This window comes from Polypterus senegalus, chromosome 8, assembly GCF_016835505.1.
Source record: "Polypterus senegalus isolate Bchr_013 chromosome 8, ASM1683550v1, whole genome shotgun sequence".
Taxonomy (NCBI): domain Eukaryota; kingdom Metazoa; phylum Chordata; class Cladistia; order Polypteriformes; family Polypteridae; genus Polypterus; species Polypterus senegalus.
In genome coordinates this window covers 137,694,684-137,713,925 of record NC_053161.1, presented here as the reverse complement: position 1 = coordinate 137,713,925, position 19,242 = coordinate 137,694,684, and the positions used below count along the sequence as shown (strand labels likewise).

Here is a 19,242-nt window from a genome sequence, read left to right as displayed (position 1 = left end):
TGTACCAGTGCATGCTCCCCAACCTGACCTGACCTCACCCACTGTTGTTTTAAGAGTAAGGATGATTAAATCCACTCTTTCAAATTGTTATTATTCATGAGAAGCCTCTTCTCAAAATGGACATTTGGTGTCTATTCTAATCTGCTCTAAAGTTTAAGTTCGGCTAAACTTCAGAGGCATCAGCAACAGTCATGGAGTATGAACAGTGCAATGCTGGGTGAGAAGAAGGGAAAGTAAACAACTAAATCTTGGCAGTCTTCAGTAGCTGAAAGTATCAAGACCTTCTATGATTACTGGACAGCAAATATAATCAACAATTTGTCGCTGAGATTTATGTTTTAAATAGTAATGCAAACATACAGTACATGGTTTTTTTCTATTTTTACATACAAATATAGTTTGCATTTAGCCACCCATATGAAAATATGGTAACTTACACTTACACTGTATGAGCTTTGTTACATAACCATCTTGAAATGTAAAAATCTAGAAATTAGAAAACATTTTTTCTAATATTTGAGTGTTTTGAGGTGTGAGTAGGTATGTCTTGGGCTAGCATTCGATTGCAAGAAAAAAGGACATGAACAGTTTTAAGGAGCTTGTATTCAGGTGAAATACATTTGGTACTTACTGTGTTTATCTCAGTTCTGGTTCTATTCTGTTTGCATTACATGTTTCATTTATGGCTGATTAATGTTTCCTTCCAAAGGTTCATTTCTCATGCTGAAAATCAAAGCACTAATTGTTCTTCAGTAGTAATTGTACAATTTGTACTAAATGAAGTTCTCACCTTCCCATCCCTGATGATGTGATACTTCAGATATTCTTCTAATTTTGCCTTATTATCTTTGTTGAAGAGAAAATCCTGTTGCTCTTTAGGGAGAGCCATCATTGCACTGTCTGTTGGCCAAAATAGGGTGACGGGCTGATGTATGGGGTTGTTTATGAGGGTCAGCACATCTGTATCCTGTAAGCAGAGTGCAAGGAAACTGTCAAATGAATATGTAAAATAATCAATTTCATTTATATTATTTTCAGGAGCATGTATATATAGTCATAGTTTAAAACCTCTGGCAAACCAGTGTGGGGGTGGCGGAACTGAAGAACCACTGCAAAGATACTTGCTGAAATGCACTGCAAAGTCAACCTGACCCACAGGCTGGAAAAACCTTGAAGGCCACCCAGGACTGAAGAAACTGATCCTTTGAAGCCAAACTCATAGGACAGTGGTGTCCCACTCCGGTCCTGATGGGCCGCAGTGGCTGCAGGTTTTCAGTCTAATCATATTCTTAATTAGTGAGCCATTTTTGCTGCTGATTAACTTGTTTTGCCTTAGTTTTAATTGACGTGACTCAGACCCCTTAGTTGTTTCTTTTTCCTTAATGAGCAGCCAAACAATAATGAGACACAAAACAAGCCGCCACATGACCAACTAACCTGAAAATAAAGAAAGGTGAAGGTCTCGGTCATGTTGGTCTGCTTAGGTCACCGAAACACCTTGATGGTGGTCTTAGAAAAAACAGAAAATGTACAGTCTACTGTGGCAGAAAGAGAGCAACAACAAGTCAGGATATTCAATAACGGCTTTACTTAACAGCAAGAACTGGCTTCTCATATAGAAACTGGTTACAGTGAAATTGGCTGGAGCTTGACATTCCAGTTTAGCTGGTCACCTGTTGGCTCATTTCACATCTCATTTCTGTGTGGCTGCCATTTAATGAAGAGGACTGAATCCTTAAAAACAGGGCTATTAAAATTAAGGGAAACTGAGTTAATTAGCAGTGAAAACTGGTCACCGATTAGGAAAAGGGTTAGAATGAAAACCTGCAGCCACTGTGGCCCACCAGGACCAGAGTAGGACACACCTGCTAGGACTTTTTAAAGGCCTCATTTGGACCAAAAGATTGAATTCATATCAGGGAATCCAAACATACAAAATCTTATGTGTAAGGAAACACTTAGTGTGGTTTTGCAGAAAGAAAAGAAAAACACCCAGGAGATGAATGTAACGAAAAAGAGCAGGTGAAAAATTTTGGACAGAAAGCAGGCTGAAGTCAGTATTGGGAAGTCAAAACAATCTTTCTAAATTAATAAAATGAGACCCAAATATCTGTAGCCAAAAAGAACAGAATAGATCAAACTCCAAATAGAAACTAAAGATCCCATCAAACGCTACATTTGATTTTTTGCTTTAAAGTTACACAAATCTGATATTTCCAGGCCTGTGTGAACTTAGAAATCCAATCTTTTTAAATCACATTTCAGACTTTCATATGTGGTCTTACATCGGATACGTATTCAATTTGTGGCCATGCGACATGAATGTGAATGATCAAATTGGAATTCACGTTTGTTTATCTATATGCATGGGCTGAGTGCTGCCGTCATCAGCCAGCAATGGAGGAGAGCTATAGCTGTGCCAACAGTCATGGTTCCACCATTGCTGGCTCATTTCTCATACCCAGACATTGCTTGGTGCTAGCAAAAGCTAGCCATCTGGCTTTTTTTTGCCGTCTCAACCTAATCATGTACAGCTGACAAACGGTTTGTCATCCTCCAGAACCAAAATCAGGTCAGACCATTAAAAAGTGAGCGAATTCACCTTAGGCAGTTCTATTGATTAAATTACTAAGTTATCAGTGACTTGGCTATTTGTTTCTAGAAGCTGACGTGTAATTATTTGTCATCCCATGTATTGTGTTTTCTGAATTAAGAAACGTCTTAAGGTATTTTCAAAACAATGAAAGGGTAGGGTAGGACTGTGTCAAGTAAAACTGTCTTGGGGGTTTAGTGCTCATTGAGGCCCTTAGTGGCCACTATTAGAATATATATATATATATATATATATATATATATATATATATATATATATATATATATATATATATATATATATATATATATATATATATATATCAGTGAAAATATATATGTATATTTTCTGGGCTCATCAGAGGTAAGCACTAGCACTCTGGGACTCAATGGGTCACTGACAGTATTATCTCTTCCTTGACCCAAAGGAGAAAGAAACCGCCCAGTCAGGGCAACTGACCCCACCATTTTCAGTCCAGTCACTATAAAGCCAAGGTGCTCCAGGCAGGCATTGTCTCCTTCTGCAGAAAGCAGACAGCGGGACGAAGCTCCCACATCGACTGCTCTACAGAGCCTTGAACCACTCTCTGCCTTACCTGGCTATTTTGCTTTTGTTTTTTTGTACATATTTGCGCCATAGAGCACCTGTGTATTTTTGGAACTCTGCACTTATTAAAAAAGGTGACCCAAATGGCACATCAACAGTTCTTTACTAGACATTGTGTGCCGTTGGTGTATCTATATATTGTTGCAAAAATTAGTATTTATTAAACCAGAAAACATTTTCCAGTGTTCTTAGTTGGCGTGAGTTGAGCCTGACTGAATCTTATGTTGTTAAGGTCAAATGTGTTATGTGTTTAGCGATGCCTTTTTCCACACCACTTGTAAGAAGCTATTATTTGAGTATCCGAGGCCTATCTGTTGTACAGATCTGGCCTTTCTCCTCTCATGTCGCTTAATAACAAGGTGTTTTGCCCACAGAACCTCCAAATCACTGGATTTTGTTTGTTTATTGCACAGTCCCTAGCAAATTGAGGGACTGCAGAGCATGAAAACCCCATGGGGGTGTGTTGCTCCTAACTTCTGGACCCACTATGTCTGACACCAACAATTATATCAAGGTCAGTGATGAGAACTTACACATCTATCATTTGGTTGGACATCAAGTTAACTTCTTGAATGTGTCTGCATGCTGTTTATTAATTTGAAGATAGATAAAGGAGCTGGTGATTTGTATTAAGCACCAGATTAATGCAAATAGTTTACTAATTAACGCAATAAATGATTCCTAATAAAAGATTCACTGGGAGGAAAAGCAGAACCAGCCCAAAATAAATCTTGTGATAATCTAATTAAAGTCCATGGAGGAAGGTGAACAATAAAATCCAATCTTGCTTAAAACCTAATTTAGTTCAGTTTCATGCTGTCCAACCTCTGTTGGCTAGACTAAATATCTCTGGTCTTTCTCCAACACATTGGAGGACAGCAACTGTATACAATTTAACAGGAATCGATATATCGATTCTCATATACTGTAAGGGTCTTAAATGTTTCATATTACCCACAGAGACAAGATGCTACTGAAACAAGGTGATATGGTAGGCCCCGCACCATGTAACACCTTGTGGCCCAACTGCATTCATGAGGAGGATAATTCTAAAAGTCTTTTACATGTAGCCTCAGTCTTCCAGTGAGCCCACTAAGAGCCTTTGATCTCATTGATTCGGTTTCAAGGTTTCTTCTCATTTCAGTACCCATGTGGAGATACATCATCTAATATCTTCTCAATTGCAATTACAAATACTTAGAATTGTCATTTATTGACATGGCATGATCTTGTACAGTATTTTGTTTAATTTTGGGTACGATGAATTCTGACAACCAAAGCAGATCACCTAATGAAAATATATTAGAGAAAGGACACTAACCTGCAGTAACTTCATAAATTTTTTATATCCATGGTTTTCTGCCACTGTAGTTAAATTATCCTGCTGTATAAAAAAGAAGACTAAGCGTTAAAAAGTATGTTAGAAAACTGAGCACTAAAACACCAGCTTAGTTTGAAAAATCAAGCAGTCCTCCTTTATACAGAAATGTCATAGTAGTGAGCTTCTGGAAACATCACACAGTACTATCTTTAAATATAAAATACCACTAATGTCTTAAAAGGAACAAAACCACAGATTAATATCATTTTGTTTTTTAGGGTGCCAGTTTTTAAAGAGTCATCATAACAGCTTGAATGTGTAGAATTTTCCAGAGAATATCTGGGAACATTCTTCCATTAGATAGCCAAAACTCAGACCTAATTGCCAGATTTCATGTGAATGCTTCAGTGAGTTCAGATCTGGTGACCGTGACAGTCACAGCATATGGATGGCTTTGTGGCTGAGCTCACCAAACAATCTGGTGACTTGGTCATCCCAGAAGACATTGTGGTCCAGCAGGAAAGGAATGCATTCTTTTAGAATGGTTAGCACTAACTTTGCCTTAAGTGTCCATACAAGCCAAACCAAGTAATTACTCCAGACACCATAATGGAACTAAGTTTCACAGTTGGAAGAAAGATCTCAGGCTTTTAGACATCCAGTGTTTTATTTAGTTGCAGTAAATGTCTCTTGTCTTTTCTATTCCACTGCCTGCTGCTTTAGGTTTATTGTACTTACAGTAAATGTGCATTACTTGGTAAAATGGGTGGTCTGTGCACTTAGCTCTACTAAGGATATGTCTAAATGCACTTTTCTTAATGAAAATGTCCAATTCAGGGCCTACAATTGATGTTCAAGTAATTTGCCTATTTAGATTTGCCTAGTACACTGTTTTATAGACATTATAATCTAGGAGTCTGCACTTTTAGGCACAGTTGCCCTTGATGCCCACCACCTCTTCAATGTCTTCAAACAGTAGCAAGATGAATGGTTTCCTCTGTCACTGAAGATGAAGTCAAGTGTTCCACAACAATCCTCCATTTTTCAAAGACTTGTCTTCTAGTTTCAATAAATCAGAGTAGTGTGGATTACAGAGAGCAAGATCTGACCATATCCCATATAACTTGTAGATTCATTCATTCTACCTTTCGGTATATATGCTGCGTTCCTCATCTCTTTCAGGTGCTTCTACACTTTTGCCACTATCCATGTATCCACTATTTAATTTCTGTTCCTGGGGAGAGCTGAGAGGAACCAGAACAAGAAGCAAGAATATTCTCAGCAGTATAATCCAACCACGGAGTAGACATTAGGGCATTTCGATTTAATGTGTAAAAATGTTGTTTCAACTCAAGCTGCATAAAAATGAATGCTGTTTTAGAATATTCAATAAACTGGGGGAAAAAAAAAGTTTTCAAAATTCAACCTGTAAACAACACTTACTGTGATACTTCCATAGCTAGTTGTTGGCATTGTCTGAAAATGTTCAGGTTCCAACATTTTGTCTATTATATGGATGATGCCATTGGAACAGGGTGCTTCAGTTGACAGTATCTTGGCATCATTATTCAAATATGTGGAACCCTGAAATTGGAAAGAGCAATAAGTCATTACTGATATTTCACTTTCTTTTCCATCACTGTACAGAACAGATTAGTCTTGATGTCCATAATGCCATCTTGCCATTACAAAATTCTAAACTGTCTACTTCAGATGGGTGAGCCGATTTATGTTAGGTTTTCAGAACATGCATTTGAGTTTTGTAATAGTATTGTAATAAGGATTAATGTATAATTGGTGCTCAGCATCCTTATGAATCAAAGGGGGGTCTAGTTGAATTTGATGGGATGAGGAACAATTTTTGCTCTATTTATCTATGGGGTTACACGTTATTGTCGTCATGTGGACAGACCAGAGTAGGTTTTACTTGCATACAGTAATCATCATGCAGCATGTTATGACCTAATGGCATGTTGCCACTCTCCAGCACCATGACTTGTGAGTATAACAACGCTACCTCAAATTGTTTGTCTTCCTTACCTAAAAAATCTCATTTAGATGCTGGCCCCTCTCAAGCCCAAATTTTTTGATCAGAAAAGTAGAGGAACTATTAGGAACAAAGTTGTTTCAGAGCAGAAGGCAGTTTTTATGTGTTAGTTTGAACAGATTGATTTTATAGACATATACACTAATTACAGTATGAAGATATACAAGTTAATACCTGGGAATAAGAGATTTGTATCATTTCTCCTTGGAGTGTGGTGATGTTCATGGGCATAATAAGGTCACTGGAGTCAAGCTGCATGCATCCAACAATGTGATAGCGGAGAACCTGAGACAGCAACCCTTTAGCTGCCCACTGCTTGACCTAAAACAAGTGGAAATACACAATAATTAAAAATTGTTTCAAATGTATCCTCACTATGGTGAGTTTTAGATAGAAATAGATAGATAGATAGATAGATAGATAGATAGATAGATAGATAGATAGATAGATAGATAGATAGATAGATCTTTATTTGTCCCACAGGGGAAATTTGGCTTTTAACAGATTTACACCTTACAGCTTATTTTTCTTTGACCTTTGCACACCAGAATATGCTGTATATTCTGATGTTTTATGTGCCATTTAGTGACTACAGGCTTACATTCCCCTTGAAACTGATGGCACGAGTTTTCCAGGCAATTGAAATTAAAAAAGTAGACAGATGCAAGCAAATTCAACCACGTGGCTAGAAAAACTGATTTTACATTGCATTTGAGGTTTCTAAATTACATGGTGCAAAATAAAAAAATATAATTTATGGGAAAATATCATTAATTTATTAACAATCTAAATTTAAAATTATATGTAATATGCTACCGTGGCTGTCCATTTGTCTGTACCAGGATTTTAAATCACCTGTAGCTTGCAAACCGTTTGACCTAAAATTTGGTACACATATACTACGGGACATCTACTATCCGCTTTTGGGGTGATTATTTTTATTCCTTTTTTATTTTTATTTTATTTTATTGTAGAATCAGCTCTTGGCAGGAGGGTGGGTCATACTGCGCATGTATATGGGCGCAGTTCTCATTGCCTACCACCTTCACCATCACTTCCCCTACTTCTTCATATCTTAAATCAATCTTGAGGCAGATTGAAGACTCAAGCGTCATCTTAAGTCAAAAATTAAGAAAAATGTACTAATTACTACTGAATGTAGTAATTGCAACACAAAAACTGACTTAATCAGTTTTAATACGAAAAGATGCCGACAGAAGAAGAGAAGAAACAGGCTGCTAGGGTGGAGAAAAGAAGAGCTGCTCAGGAAGCAGTAAGCGCATCAACTTCTGAGCAAATGAATGCTAAACAGAGACAGAGAAAGAGTCTGAAAACTAGGAATGCTCAAGTCAAGTGTATTCATTGCACGTTAGTGCAGTATGCCGTTACTGGTAACTATAATTATATAAACAAAGTAGGATTTAAATATCACACAGCTATGAATAATGTTACTTATATAACTATCCTAAATGTCAGACTGCATTTGGTTGTTGGATGTAGACTCCCTCTTTCATTTTTGATTTGTTAGATTAATGTGTTCACTCAGACAATGTTTTTGAATTATGTTCGGTGGATTGAAGTGATCAAAGATTAATACTTAATAGGGTTTATTGTTATGTCACTTGTTTTTAGTGACATAATAAAAATATATTGAAAACAAATTTGCTTTTTGTTTTGTAGCTAACAGACCATGCACCGAGAGTTCCCCAGAGGAGCACTTGGGCTTTTCACAGAAGCTTTTTAAATAAATAAATAAATACATAATTAGATAGATAAGTAAGTACATAAATAAATAAATACATAAATAAATTGACAGACACACGGACTTTGGTCTGAACACACACTAGAATGACTATAAAGCAAGAACATTTAAAAGAAAGAGAAGTTCTGACTTGGCTGTCCCAGTCCCAATAAGGCATTATGTAGACGTATTCCTGTTGGTATAAATGACCCCCAGTGGAGTTTCTTGACACACTTTTGCTGAATAATTCATTGGATAAAAGTCCTCAGTGTTTGTGTGTGTTATGAAGTGGATGTGCAGCATTGTTCACAATGCCACTCAGTTTTGTTTTATTTTTGCTACCACCTCCAGGGAATCCAGAGTGTGTCTCACTTAAATCTATAGTTTAAATATATAGTTTAATTTATAAATAACTAATAACTGACATGCCTTGCATTGCCTGGGGAGAAAGCAGAATGGTAGAAAGATAAAAAAAAGTAATTTAAAATGATATATTACCACATGTTCTTATCCACAAATGGGTTGCATTTAGTAAAACCATTGTCAATATTGAAAACATTTTTTGTATACAATATTTTTGTTTTTTATTCTGGTATAAAGAATCCCAAAATATGGAGAAAAGGTGGCTTTTGGCGCCATGACAAAAATTGTAAAGTACTTTGAATTTTACTCAACTGATATTTCTGAGTACTTTTTACAACTCTGCACACTAGTCCTGAAAGGTCCACGGCAGCCTAGAAAAACAGCAAGCCTGGTACCATAAAACAAGAAGTAGGTTTTGTGTCCTGCAGAGAAAGCCAAGGTTATCTTTCAAATGAAAACGGATGAAGGAACTATAAACTCCTGGCCCATATTCTGTACCAAAACAATCTAATATATAAAGCAGAGTTGATGTGTGTATCTATGTTTGTTTGTCCGCCATACAAATCTGCACCGGGCATCCGATCGGCACCAAACTGTGGATGGGGCTCCTTTGTACCCAGGAGAAGGTCATGGGGTATGTTTGGTTGGGAAAAATGTTCGTGGTGAAGGGCAGGACACCATTTCACCTTTGGCACACGTCCCCATAGTTATCATCGACAAGATGGCCGCACGTTGCAACAAACCTTCACAGCGGCGCCATCCAGCGGCATGTTTGGTCCCTGTGCGTCGCTCTTTACCCATGTTTCTTTAAATTGCCAAGAGATGGCGGAAGTGTCCAAGTATGAGAAGGCCGACTGCTTTGATCGGGTGAAGGGGGACTACCATATAGATATAAAACGTGAACGACCCAGTGCACGTGACCGTCTCACACACCCGCGTTTCTGCGTGTATGTATGTATGTTTGTTTTTTCCGCCATACAAATGTCCATCGGGTGTCCGAGCGCCACAGTGCTGCTCTTTACCCATATTTCTTTAAATTGGCAAGAGATCGCGGAAGTGTCCAAGTATGAAAAGGCCGACTGCTTTGATCGGGTGAAGGGGAACTGCCGAATGGATATAAAATGTGAACGACCCAGTGCGCATGACTGCCTGACACACTCGCATTTCCACGGGTCACACTCCCACATGCACTGATAGTGCTGGATTTCATTCACCAACGTCCGTTATATGGCAACACGTTTGAACACAGACTCACCTTAAAAAGACAGCATCCTTCCCCTGCCATTTTCCCTACACACAGCAGTGGTTGTATGTCACTTCTCTCTGTAGTTACCATCGCCAACGTCCATTATTTTAGCTCCCATGAATCAAAGTGTGAACAAAATAAATATTCACATCCACCTGATCATTCCAGGCAGCCCTAGAAATTACAAATCTATCGACACTGTCATAGACCCTGCTCAAGCTGTGTAGTTTCCAACAGAGTTTCTGAATTCTTTGGAACCAGCACGAGTTCCTCCGCACAATTTCTGCCTTAAAACTGTGTAATGGGACTCGACTTTGTGTCAAGACTTTCTGTCCAAACATTATTGAAGCAACTATCATGACAGGTTGCGCAAGACGTGAAGATGTTTTCATACCAAGAATGCCACTGACTTCGAATGATTTACCCTTTGATTTCAAACGACTACAATTTCCTATTCGTTTGGCTTTTAATTATGTCAATTAGTAAGGCTCAAGGGCAATTACTGAAAGTTGCAGACATCAATTTGGAAAATCCATGCTTTTCACACAGACAACTCTACGTAGCATGTTCTACACTGGGCAATTCTTAGAATTTGTTCATTTTCGTACCACAAGGGAAAACAAAAAATATAGTGTATCCAAAGGCTCTGGAATGACCACTTTTACAATACAATGTGAACCAGAAAACTGTTTCTTCTATTTCTATGTTGTGTTTCTTTCATTTGGGAAATTCACCGGTTATATAGTCCCGGGCATCACCCGGGTGCTCCTGTCAGATCTTTGTAACTAAAAATATTATTAACAAAAGTATTCAATATCATTAAATAATAATTTCATAAAAGTATGGCTAAATAGAAATCCAAAGGAAAATAAAACCAGCCTATTTATATGTAAGCAAATAAAAAAATCCAAAACCTAGAAAATGAAAAACTAGTACTTTAAAATAGAAATTCCAAATGAGAAAGAGACAGGAGAGAGAGAGACAGACAGACAGACAGAGAGAGAGAGAGAGAGAGAGAGAAAGAGAGAGAGAGAGAGATAGATATGAATAGCAACAGAAAATCTAATTCATCAGTAGCCAGATTATGGCCTGGTATTCCCTTAAATACAGGGGCGGATAGTTCCACAGCAACATTGAAAGGGGGGCCCACACCCTTAGGCTCAACAAACAAAAAACAAGGAACATCACAAATGCAGCAGCTAACAGAATTAACATAAAATATAAAATGCTAACTAAACAAATTAATATTGATCAAAGCATTACATAATGGCAAAAAAACAACATACTATTTAAGCACTATGTACAATGGCTAACGCTGCCCTCTGACCCCCAAAAGGTCATGCAAAAGACAATTTCCTCTTGAAGATTAACAAAGCATATCAAAATAAGTTTACAGAATAATATTCAAAAAACAATATAGGGATAAAAAAGGGGTAAACAAATCTGAATCAAGGATGAAACCATGATTTCATAAAATCTTGCTTCCTAAATTTGTATGATATTGTACAAAGGTGATTAAGTTTTATTATTATTATTTATTCATTCAAAATAGATAAATATTCAGACGTTTAGTTTTTCAATGTCTTTATTTTCATATACAAAATGCACACCTCAATAACAGTGCCTCACTTGTCCTGGTACTTCACATCATACCAGATAAGCTAAATGATCCTAGAAAAAGTAAAAGATTGAAGCAAGGAAAATAAAAAGTCATTTAACTTATCCAAAAATGAACAGAAGCGGAAACGAACCCCAGAAGTGTGGTTCTGTAAACCATCATTGTATTAGTGATTGAAAATGTGCTCAGACGTTAATGAGTGTAACACTAGAAATGATTTGATAGCTTCATTATCTCTTGATTATAATTATTTAGTATATCAATGCCAGTTTAATTCACCGGCAAAGAGTTAAACTACAGTATACTTTTGTCCATCTTGGTCAACAGCCAATAATCTTAGCTTTAGACTTTTAACTAGATTTTAACCCTTCATCATATACTACTTTAAACAAATATGTCTAAAAAATACAAGTTAACAGTAGTTACAGACCCTCCACAATCACCAACTAACAACAGGGCATCAAGCGATGCAATTTTTACATCACTTCAGTTAGAATCTGGGGTCTATGAAAGCTTTTTCAGTCACTGCAAAAATATTTAATTATGTGATATCATAAAATGCTAATTAAAAACAAGTATTTTATGTACTCTGTTTATACATATAATTATCATTTTTAGTTCTGCGTTGAAACATTGTTACACAAATGTTTAACAAACAAAAAGTGATATAAACCGCTTGGATGAAATAAACAAAAATGAAAAATGTTCCAAAAATTACCCAGAATGGAAATAGTGGTATTGTAAAGGGTATAAAATGGTGGACTTGATACTTACAAGCAGACTGCTTCTAAAGGCATCAGCAGTGGGAATGAAGACGGTGAATGGACCTTCACCTGACAAGTCCTTAACCATACTTCCCTGAAATAACAGATAGATTTCTCAGATATAAAAATGTATTTTTATGCCACAGATCACCACATCAGGATTGGTTTTCTGTAAGACTCCACTGTGGAAACATCATCAGTAACGGCTTGTTTCTATGTGCTGTTACTACCACCCTGCAGTTCAAACCTACCCATTGACCTCTTAAAACTTCAGCATTTCACCAGATAGTTTTGATAATCTAATACTGTCACCTATGTACTGTTGTTTTCTATCACCATTATGATTACTCACTGATTAGTGCCATGCATGATGTTGTTGTACAATGTACTGCTTTTCATTATGTAGGTCTATAGGTTTATACCAGAATAAACATGCGCCCATTAGAAAATGGCTCAAGTTTTGATTTCAGCAGTTTCCGGTTGTTTGCTATCAAAGAAAACAAACAAAAAGCTATTTAGATTAATTTCATATTTGGAGTTTACTTCATAATTGACTATAATCCTGCAGTGTGCATGATGCATTCAGAATAGGCTCTGGCTCTAACGTTGGAGCGGTGGCCACATCATTGTTGTCATCTCTCCGTACGGTTTTTCTATTGGTTTAACAAATGTGCTGTCTTGTCGAAAATGGAGATACGAAGAACTGTACCTTTAACGGAGGGCAGGAAGTTATTAAAAAGAAACAGGACGTCCTAAGCAGAAGAGGAATTTTCAAACTCAAACTCAGAAGACCTCAGCAAGTGCGGGGAGAGAGAAATCTTTTCGGGTTGGAGGAAATACGACCTATAGGGATAGAGGCCTGTTCTGCGCGATCCACAGCTAGATTGTTTACATGCTGGGGTGAGACATGCAAAGCAAGGTTATCCTGGAGGTGTGATCTGCTTAAATACTGTGGAAAAGTTGGTACAAATAAACTGTGTGTGCTTTTGTATCTGAGAGGCTTTTCTGTCTTCCACACACACTGAGGATTATCTGATTTATGGACTGAACTTGCATATTGTCTGGATTGATATTTTTTGAACTGGTTATTGTCATTTATGTTGTGTCATGCTTAACTTGTGTTTGTGCCCTTTATGATAACAAAGAGCAGTGACTAGCTGCAGACCTGGGCCCATATTTATCAAGCATCTCAGAATTACTCCTAGGAATTACACTAAAAGCCTGACTAGAATAAGAATTTGTTCTATCTCAGAGTAGGACATAAGTAGAATCCTACACCTACTTTCAGCTAGGAGTGAGAGTTCATGTTTGAGAGTGAATGACATCATGACTTCACGACACCCCTGAGCCACAAATTGGAACTCATGATGATGGTTTAGTCTTCTGATACTAATGCTAAGGCTGTACCACAAAGATAATAATAATAATCAAAATAATAATAATAATAATAGTAGTAGTAATCAAAATAGTAGTAAAAAGAAAATACAACAAGGTAGGATATCGTGCTAAGTTACATATAATTGTTGCCACTACACAACATCTCACAGAATGATACTGTAATGAGCACTAAAATTGAAAGTCTGAGACATGCACCATATGTGTGTAAAGCCTGATACTGACACGTTTATTTAATTATGAATGTTCCAGGTGCTACTGCCTTTGCATGCTGGGATTGACTCCAGCTTCCCCACGATCTTGTGCAGGATAAAGGGTTTAGAAAATGGATGGTTGTATGGATTTTGTATGGTCGTAATTTCAGATAAATCGCTTTTCTGCAATTATGACCACGGAAAACACCTCATAAATTAAGTCACTGAAACTGGCCACAACTACTCTTGCACTGTTTCAGAAGTCACATTTACTCTTCCACTGTTTCAGTCATCTTCCACTGTGCCACGCCGTGTCTCTGACTCTCTGTGATTGTCTCAAAAGTCTCTGCCTACCTTCATGATCTTTTCCAGGCTTGTAAAATGCAACAGGAATGTTTCAGAGGTTTGTTGAATTCAGAGCTCAGCATGCCTGTGTGACATTTTCAGTGTCAATCATCCATTCTGCCTTGCCTATCTTCAGGGTAATATGCCCGCCAATACACCTCGCATCCATGACCACCTGTCTATTGCTACTGTGATATCACTTGCAATTCACATATGTGTGCTCATCCTTACTTGTGTCAATGATCTCTGCGTTTGTGCCGATTTGTTTACCATTACCATTACCTCATGTGTTGTCGTGGCTAAATGTATCAATCTGAAAATTATGTCATGCATTGTAAGTGAATTTGGTGCAAAACTTGAGAAATGGCTGGTTGTGACATACTCAGATCATCACTATTGCAAAGCTGCATTGTACACATAACATTACCAACACGGTAAATTCAACAAACTGTGCACGGCTTCTCCATGTAGATGGAGTGAATATGAACGTACAAGATTTGTTACAAATATTATTGTAAAATCAGTTTCCTTTAATGAGTTCATTATTCATTCACCAGCATTTCCTGGGATCTTCTTCTTGAGAGCTATCTTCTGGGGGGTCCTAGAGAGTTAGAACAGATCACGAGCTCTCCTAAATCCTGGTGAAATTAGGAGTAGTTTCCTAAATTAGATAGAAACTGATAAAACAGCCGGAAAAGGGTGGAGTGCCCTCTCAGGGTTGGGGGAGAGATCCTGCCCCAAGTGGAGGAGTTCAAGTATCTCGGGGTCTTGTTCACAAGTGAGGGAAGAATGGAGCGTGAGATCGACAGGCGGATCGGTGCGGCGTCCGGAGTGATGCGGGCTCTGCATCGGTCTGTCGTGGTAAAAAAGGAGCTGAGCCGTAAGGCAAAGCTCTCAATTTACCAGTCGATCTACGTTCCTAACTTCACCTATGGTCATGAGCTATGGGTAGTGACCGAAAGAACGAGATCGCGAATACAAGCGGCTGAAATGAGTTTCCTCCGCAGGGTGTCTGGGCTTTCCCTTAAAGATAGGGTGAGAAGCTCAGTCATCCGGAAGGGGCTCAGAGTAGAGCCGCTGCTCCTCCGCATCGAGAGGAGTCAGATGAGGTGGCTCGGGCATCTGATCAGGATGCCTCCTGGACGCCTCCCTGGTGAGGTGTTCCGGGCACGCCCAACCGGGAGGAGGCCCCGGGGAAGACCCAGGACACGCTGGAGGGACTATGTCTCCCGGCTGGCCTGGGAACGCCTTTGGGATTCTCCCGGAAGAGCTGGAAGAAGTGGCGGGAGAGGGAAGTCTGGGCCTCTCTGCTTAAGCTGCTGCCCCCGCGACCCGACCTCGGATAAGCGGAAGAGAATGGATGGATGGATGGCTGATAAAACAGTTTTACTCCTAATCCTAAGAGTAGGGCCAGATTTGCATCACTCTGCGACTTTTGAGCCAGTTAGGGCTGTTTTCCTACTCTGAGACACTTGATGAAGTCAGGCACGGGTCTGACCCATTTCACAGTATAGTGAGGGATTGGTAAACCGTTCTCCCGAGTGGAAAAACTGAGTTTAGAAAGTGAATGGAATGATGGCTAATACATTGTATTTTACTTCAGGCTTGAGCAGATACTTTATTTGTTCCGTGTTAGTTAATTATGTTTTGTTTCTTAGGGTATTCTAGGCCCCTAGACATATTTTTTAAAGCACAAGAACAGCCGTAGTATTTTTCAAAATGTACTTCACTTAAGAACACAATTTCCCTTGTCAAATTTAATGTTTATCATAATTGTGAGAAAATAACTTCCACTTCTCCTTTAAGGAGAAGAAAGCAGATTATTACAGTGATTATTACTCCTGTCTCTCTTGGGGTTGCTGACACAGTGTACACCACCCTAAGACCCAGAAAATATAGTGAGACATGTTCTACAGCTGCTTGAAAATAGAAGAGGTCATTGGAACAAGTTTCTGTTTGATAAATGAGAAAATAATGAAGAAGTGTGTTTTAAGCGACTACCCCACTGTGAGGGTGAAACCATCTTACATTAAAGGCTAAAATTAACCAAGAAATTAAATCTCTCAGAACTTTTGTGGAGCCCCTGTTCTCAAACTGTTTTCTAGCTACATCAATTAGTAAAATGCAATACCTTGAGTTTGAGCAAGAAATGGGAAGTACTGGGACTTAGAAGCTCCTGTGGACGAAGATAAAAATATAATTAAATAAAAAATGCTGATATTGCTGTTCCTCTTAATTTCCTATTGGGGTTTCTTCCGTACCGCAGACAGGGAGCCTCGACACTTCAGTCCATCTCCAATGTATCCTGAGTGGCAGGTGCAGTTTCTCTCTCCTGGTCCAATATGAGTGCACCGTGCAGATTCACTGCAACCGCCATTTTTCTGGAAAATGGCAAAAAGAAATTTGCGTTATAGACACAGGCTGAAACATTCCAAACAAATTGTGTTTTGGTCTGTTTTCATGATTTTGATATGATGGACATTTCGGTTATGGACAGCACATGTTACTTGAGAAACATGGATGTCATGAGGGGGGTGTTGGGCAAACAGTGTGCCGATTATGAAAATCTTGTGATCAACAAACACACAAACTCAGCTTGAGATCATATGATATCCAATGGTGGGCAATGTGCTATATAAAATGGCACCGGACTGAACTTCATTGACATACTTGAAAAAATATAATGTTCTTTTATAAATGTGAAAATAGACTAAAAATCCTTCAAAAAACAAAAAAAAGGTATAATATTACTAGCACTGTTTTTTTAGGTACGCAAGCCAAGCAGAAGCACAAGAGAATGATTTACAAGCAATTCAGTCATGTCAGTGTATTCTGATTCTGATACCTGGAAGGTTGCTGGTTCAAATCCCATTACTGCCGGAAGGGATCATACTTCATTGGATCCTTGAGCAAGGCCATTAACATGAAAAGGGTTGTACAATGGCTGACCCTTGGCTCTGAACCCCAAAAGGTCACGTGAAAAGACAATTTCCCCTCAGGGATTAGTAAAGTGTATATACAGTGGAACCTCGGTTTGCGAGCATAATTCGTTCCGGAAACGTGCTCGCAATCCAAAGCCCTCGTATATCAAAGCGAATTTCCCCATAAGAAATAATGGAAACTCAGATGATTCGTTCCACAACCCAAAACTATTCATATAAAAATGATTAATACAAAATATAAAGTAATATACATAATACAAATTAACCTGCACTTTACCTTTAAAAAGAATCATGGCTGGTGTGAGTTTCTAATCTCATGTGGGATTCCACCCAATGGGACGACACGCGGAAGAGCGTCTCAAAGCAATCGCAGTCTCCCAGCGCTGTAGCAATTCGCCGTATAAGCGCATCCAAAAAGATCGCAGACATGCTATAAGCGCCTGTCGTCAATGGGTCATACAAGGAACATTATAAAGATCCCAGTACAATAAATAACAGCGCTGTTGCTGTTTCAAGCTGAATAAAGCTGGTGTTAAAGTACTGAGACTCAGCTTCGTGTTTTGGGGAGCAAGATGGGGACTCGCACTTCACAGCGCACACACACAGTCACAATGCTGTAGTAAACAGATGTTGACTATATGAGTGAGGCACACAGACTGAGACGGAGAATAGGAGACGATTGCCAGAGAGAGAGAGAGAGAGAGACGCGCTGGGCGGGCGAACGAGATAGATAAGGAGAAAGAGAGAGAGACGCGCTGGGTGAGCGAGATAAGAAGAGAGAGAGAGAGAGAGAGGCGCTGGGCAAGCGAGATAAGGAGAGAGAGAGAGACGCGCTGGGCGAGCAAGATGAGAGAGAGAGAGACGCTCAGGGGGAGCGACATGAGAGAGAGAGAGAGAGAGAGACGCGCTGGGCGAGCGAGCGAGATAAGGAGAGAGAGAGAAGAACCATCAGCTCAGTTGTGATCACATGATGCTCAGCAGACAAAGTTTATCCATACTACTCGAATTGCAAGACATCGCTCATTTATCAAGTCAAAATTTATAAAAAATTTTTGCTCGTCTTGCAAAACACTCATAAACCAAGTTACTCGTAAACCGAGGTTCTACTATATATATATATATATATATATACAGTATATATAAAGTGATACTAGTGTCAAAAATACATGAAAAAGTAATGTATAATAACAATGCTGCCATTTATTTAATATATCTAAACTTGGAGGAGATGAATAAAAGCTGTGATTTTTGGATAAGAGGTGGAGGTGAAACAATCCTTGCCACGAGTCACAAGTGTCCACCACTCAGGATAATTTAGAATAACAAAAAAAAGACAGTCACAGTTTAGAAGTCACAATGATTGAAGAAAAGAAGGAAGGCCTGAAAATAGAGAAAAAATAGAGAAAGAATGAGTTATCCTGTGCAATGTGGTTATATTAAGTTTGCTGAGAAAATTGTGAGTACTGTGTACAGCTTGACTCGCTATTGTGGTTAAAATGTGAGCGAACGTGGGTGTTTATTCTACAATTTGAAACATTACCATAGAGTATTACTTGATAAAAGAACTGTTTTGAAAAAAAAAACACAAATGGAGCAAAATCAAAACAAGATTTGTCTATCAGAGTAAAATACAGCTGCCCATGCTGAACCAAATCATTACCTACACCTTTTTTCCCCAAAAGGAAGACCAGGCACCTGGGCAGAAATATGGTTCAGGGACAGTACTCCTAAAGTGCATAGAAGTCCAAACAATTTGTGAAAAATAATATGCCTAACTGTTCTTACCATCTATCAATCTCCATTCATGAAGCAATGCCAGATAGTTTTGATGAAGATATTTCAAGATTTTATCAAAAACCTTTAAGAAATTCACCATGCAAAGATCTCAAGGAATGATGGGGGAAAAAGTGCTTTCTATTATAATTTTAAATAAGGAATAGAACTTAGCTATACAGAAAATTCCATTCTGCACATGCTCAACCACAGCCACTAGATGGCACATGAAGGCACTTTTAACATTTTTTCGGCGCTTGCAGGCACCTCACTTCTCACTCCAAACGACCTGTG

At 38.5% G+C, this 19,242-nt stretch overlaps 1 protein-coding gene across 2 annotated transcripts in view; it reads right to left on the bottom strand.

Moving 5' to 3' along the window:
• Nucleotides 1-19,242, bottom strand: part of stab2 (stabilin 2) — a 247,856-nt gene that overhangs the window by 60,088 nt on the left and 168,526 nt on the right. For both annotated transcript variants that reach the window (XM_039761804.1, XM_039761805.1), the window contains exons 45-51: nt 16,495-16,614; nt 16,365-16,409; nt 12,310-12,393; nt 6,742-6,888; nt 5,964-6,104; nt 4,521-4,583; nt 791-967 (exon numbers count right to left, since the gene is read on the bottom strand). In XM_039761804.1, the coding sequence (XP_039617738.1) occupies nt 791-967; nt 4,521-4,583; nt 5,964-6,104; nt 6,742-6,888; nt 12,310-12,393; nt 16,365-16,409; nt 16,495-16,614 (777 nt within the window). The remainder of the gene's footprint in view (nt 1-790; nt 968-4,520; nt 4,584-5,963; nt 6,105-6,741; nt 6,889-12,309; nt 12,394-16,364; nt 16,410-16,494; nt 16,615-19,242) is intronic.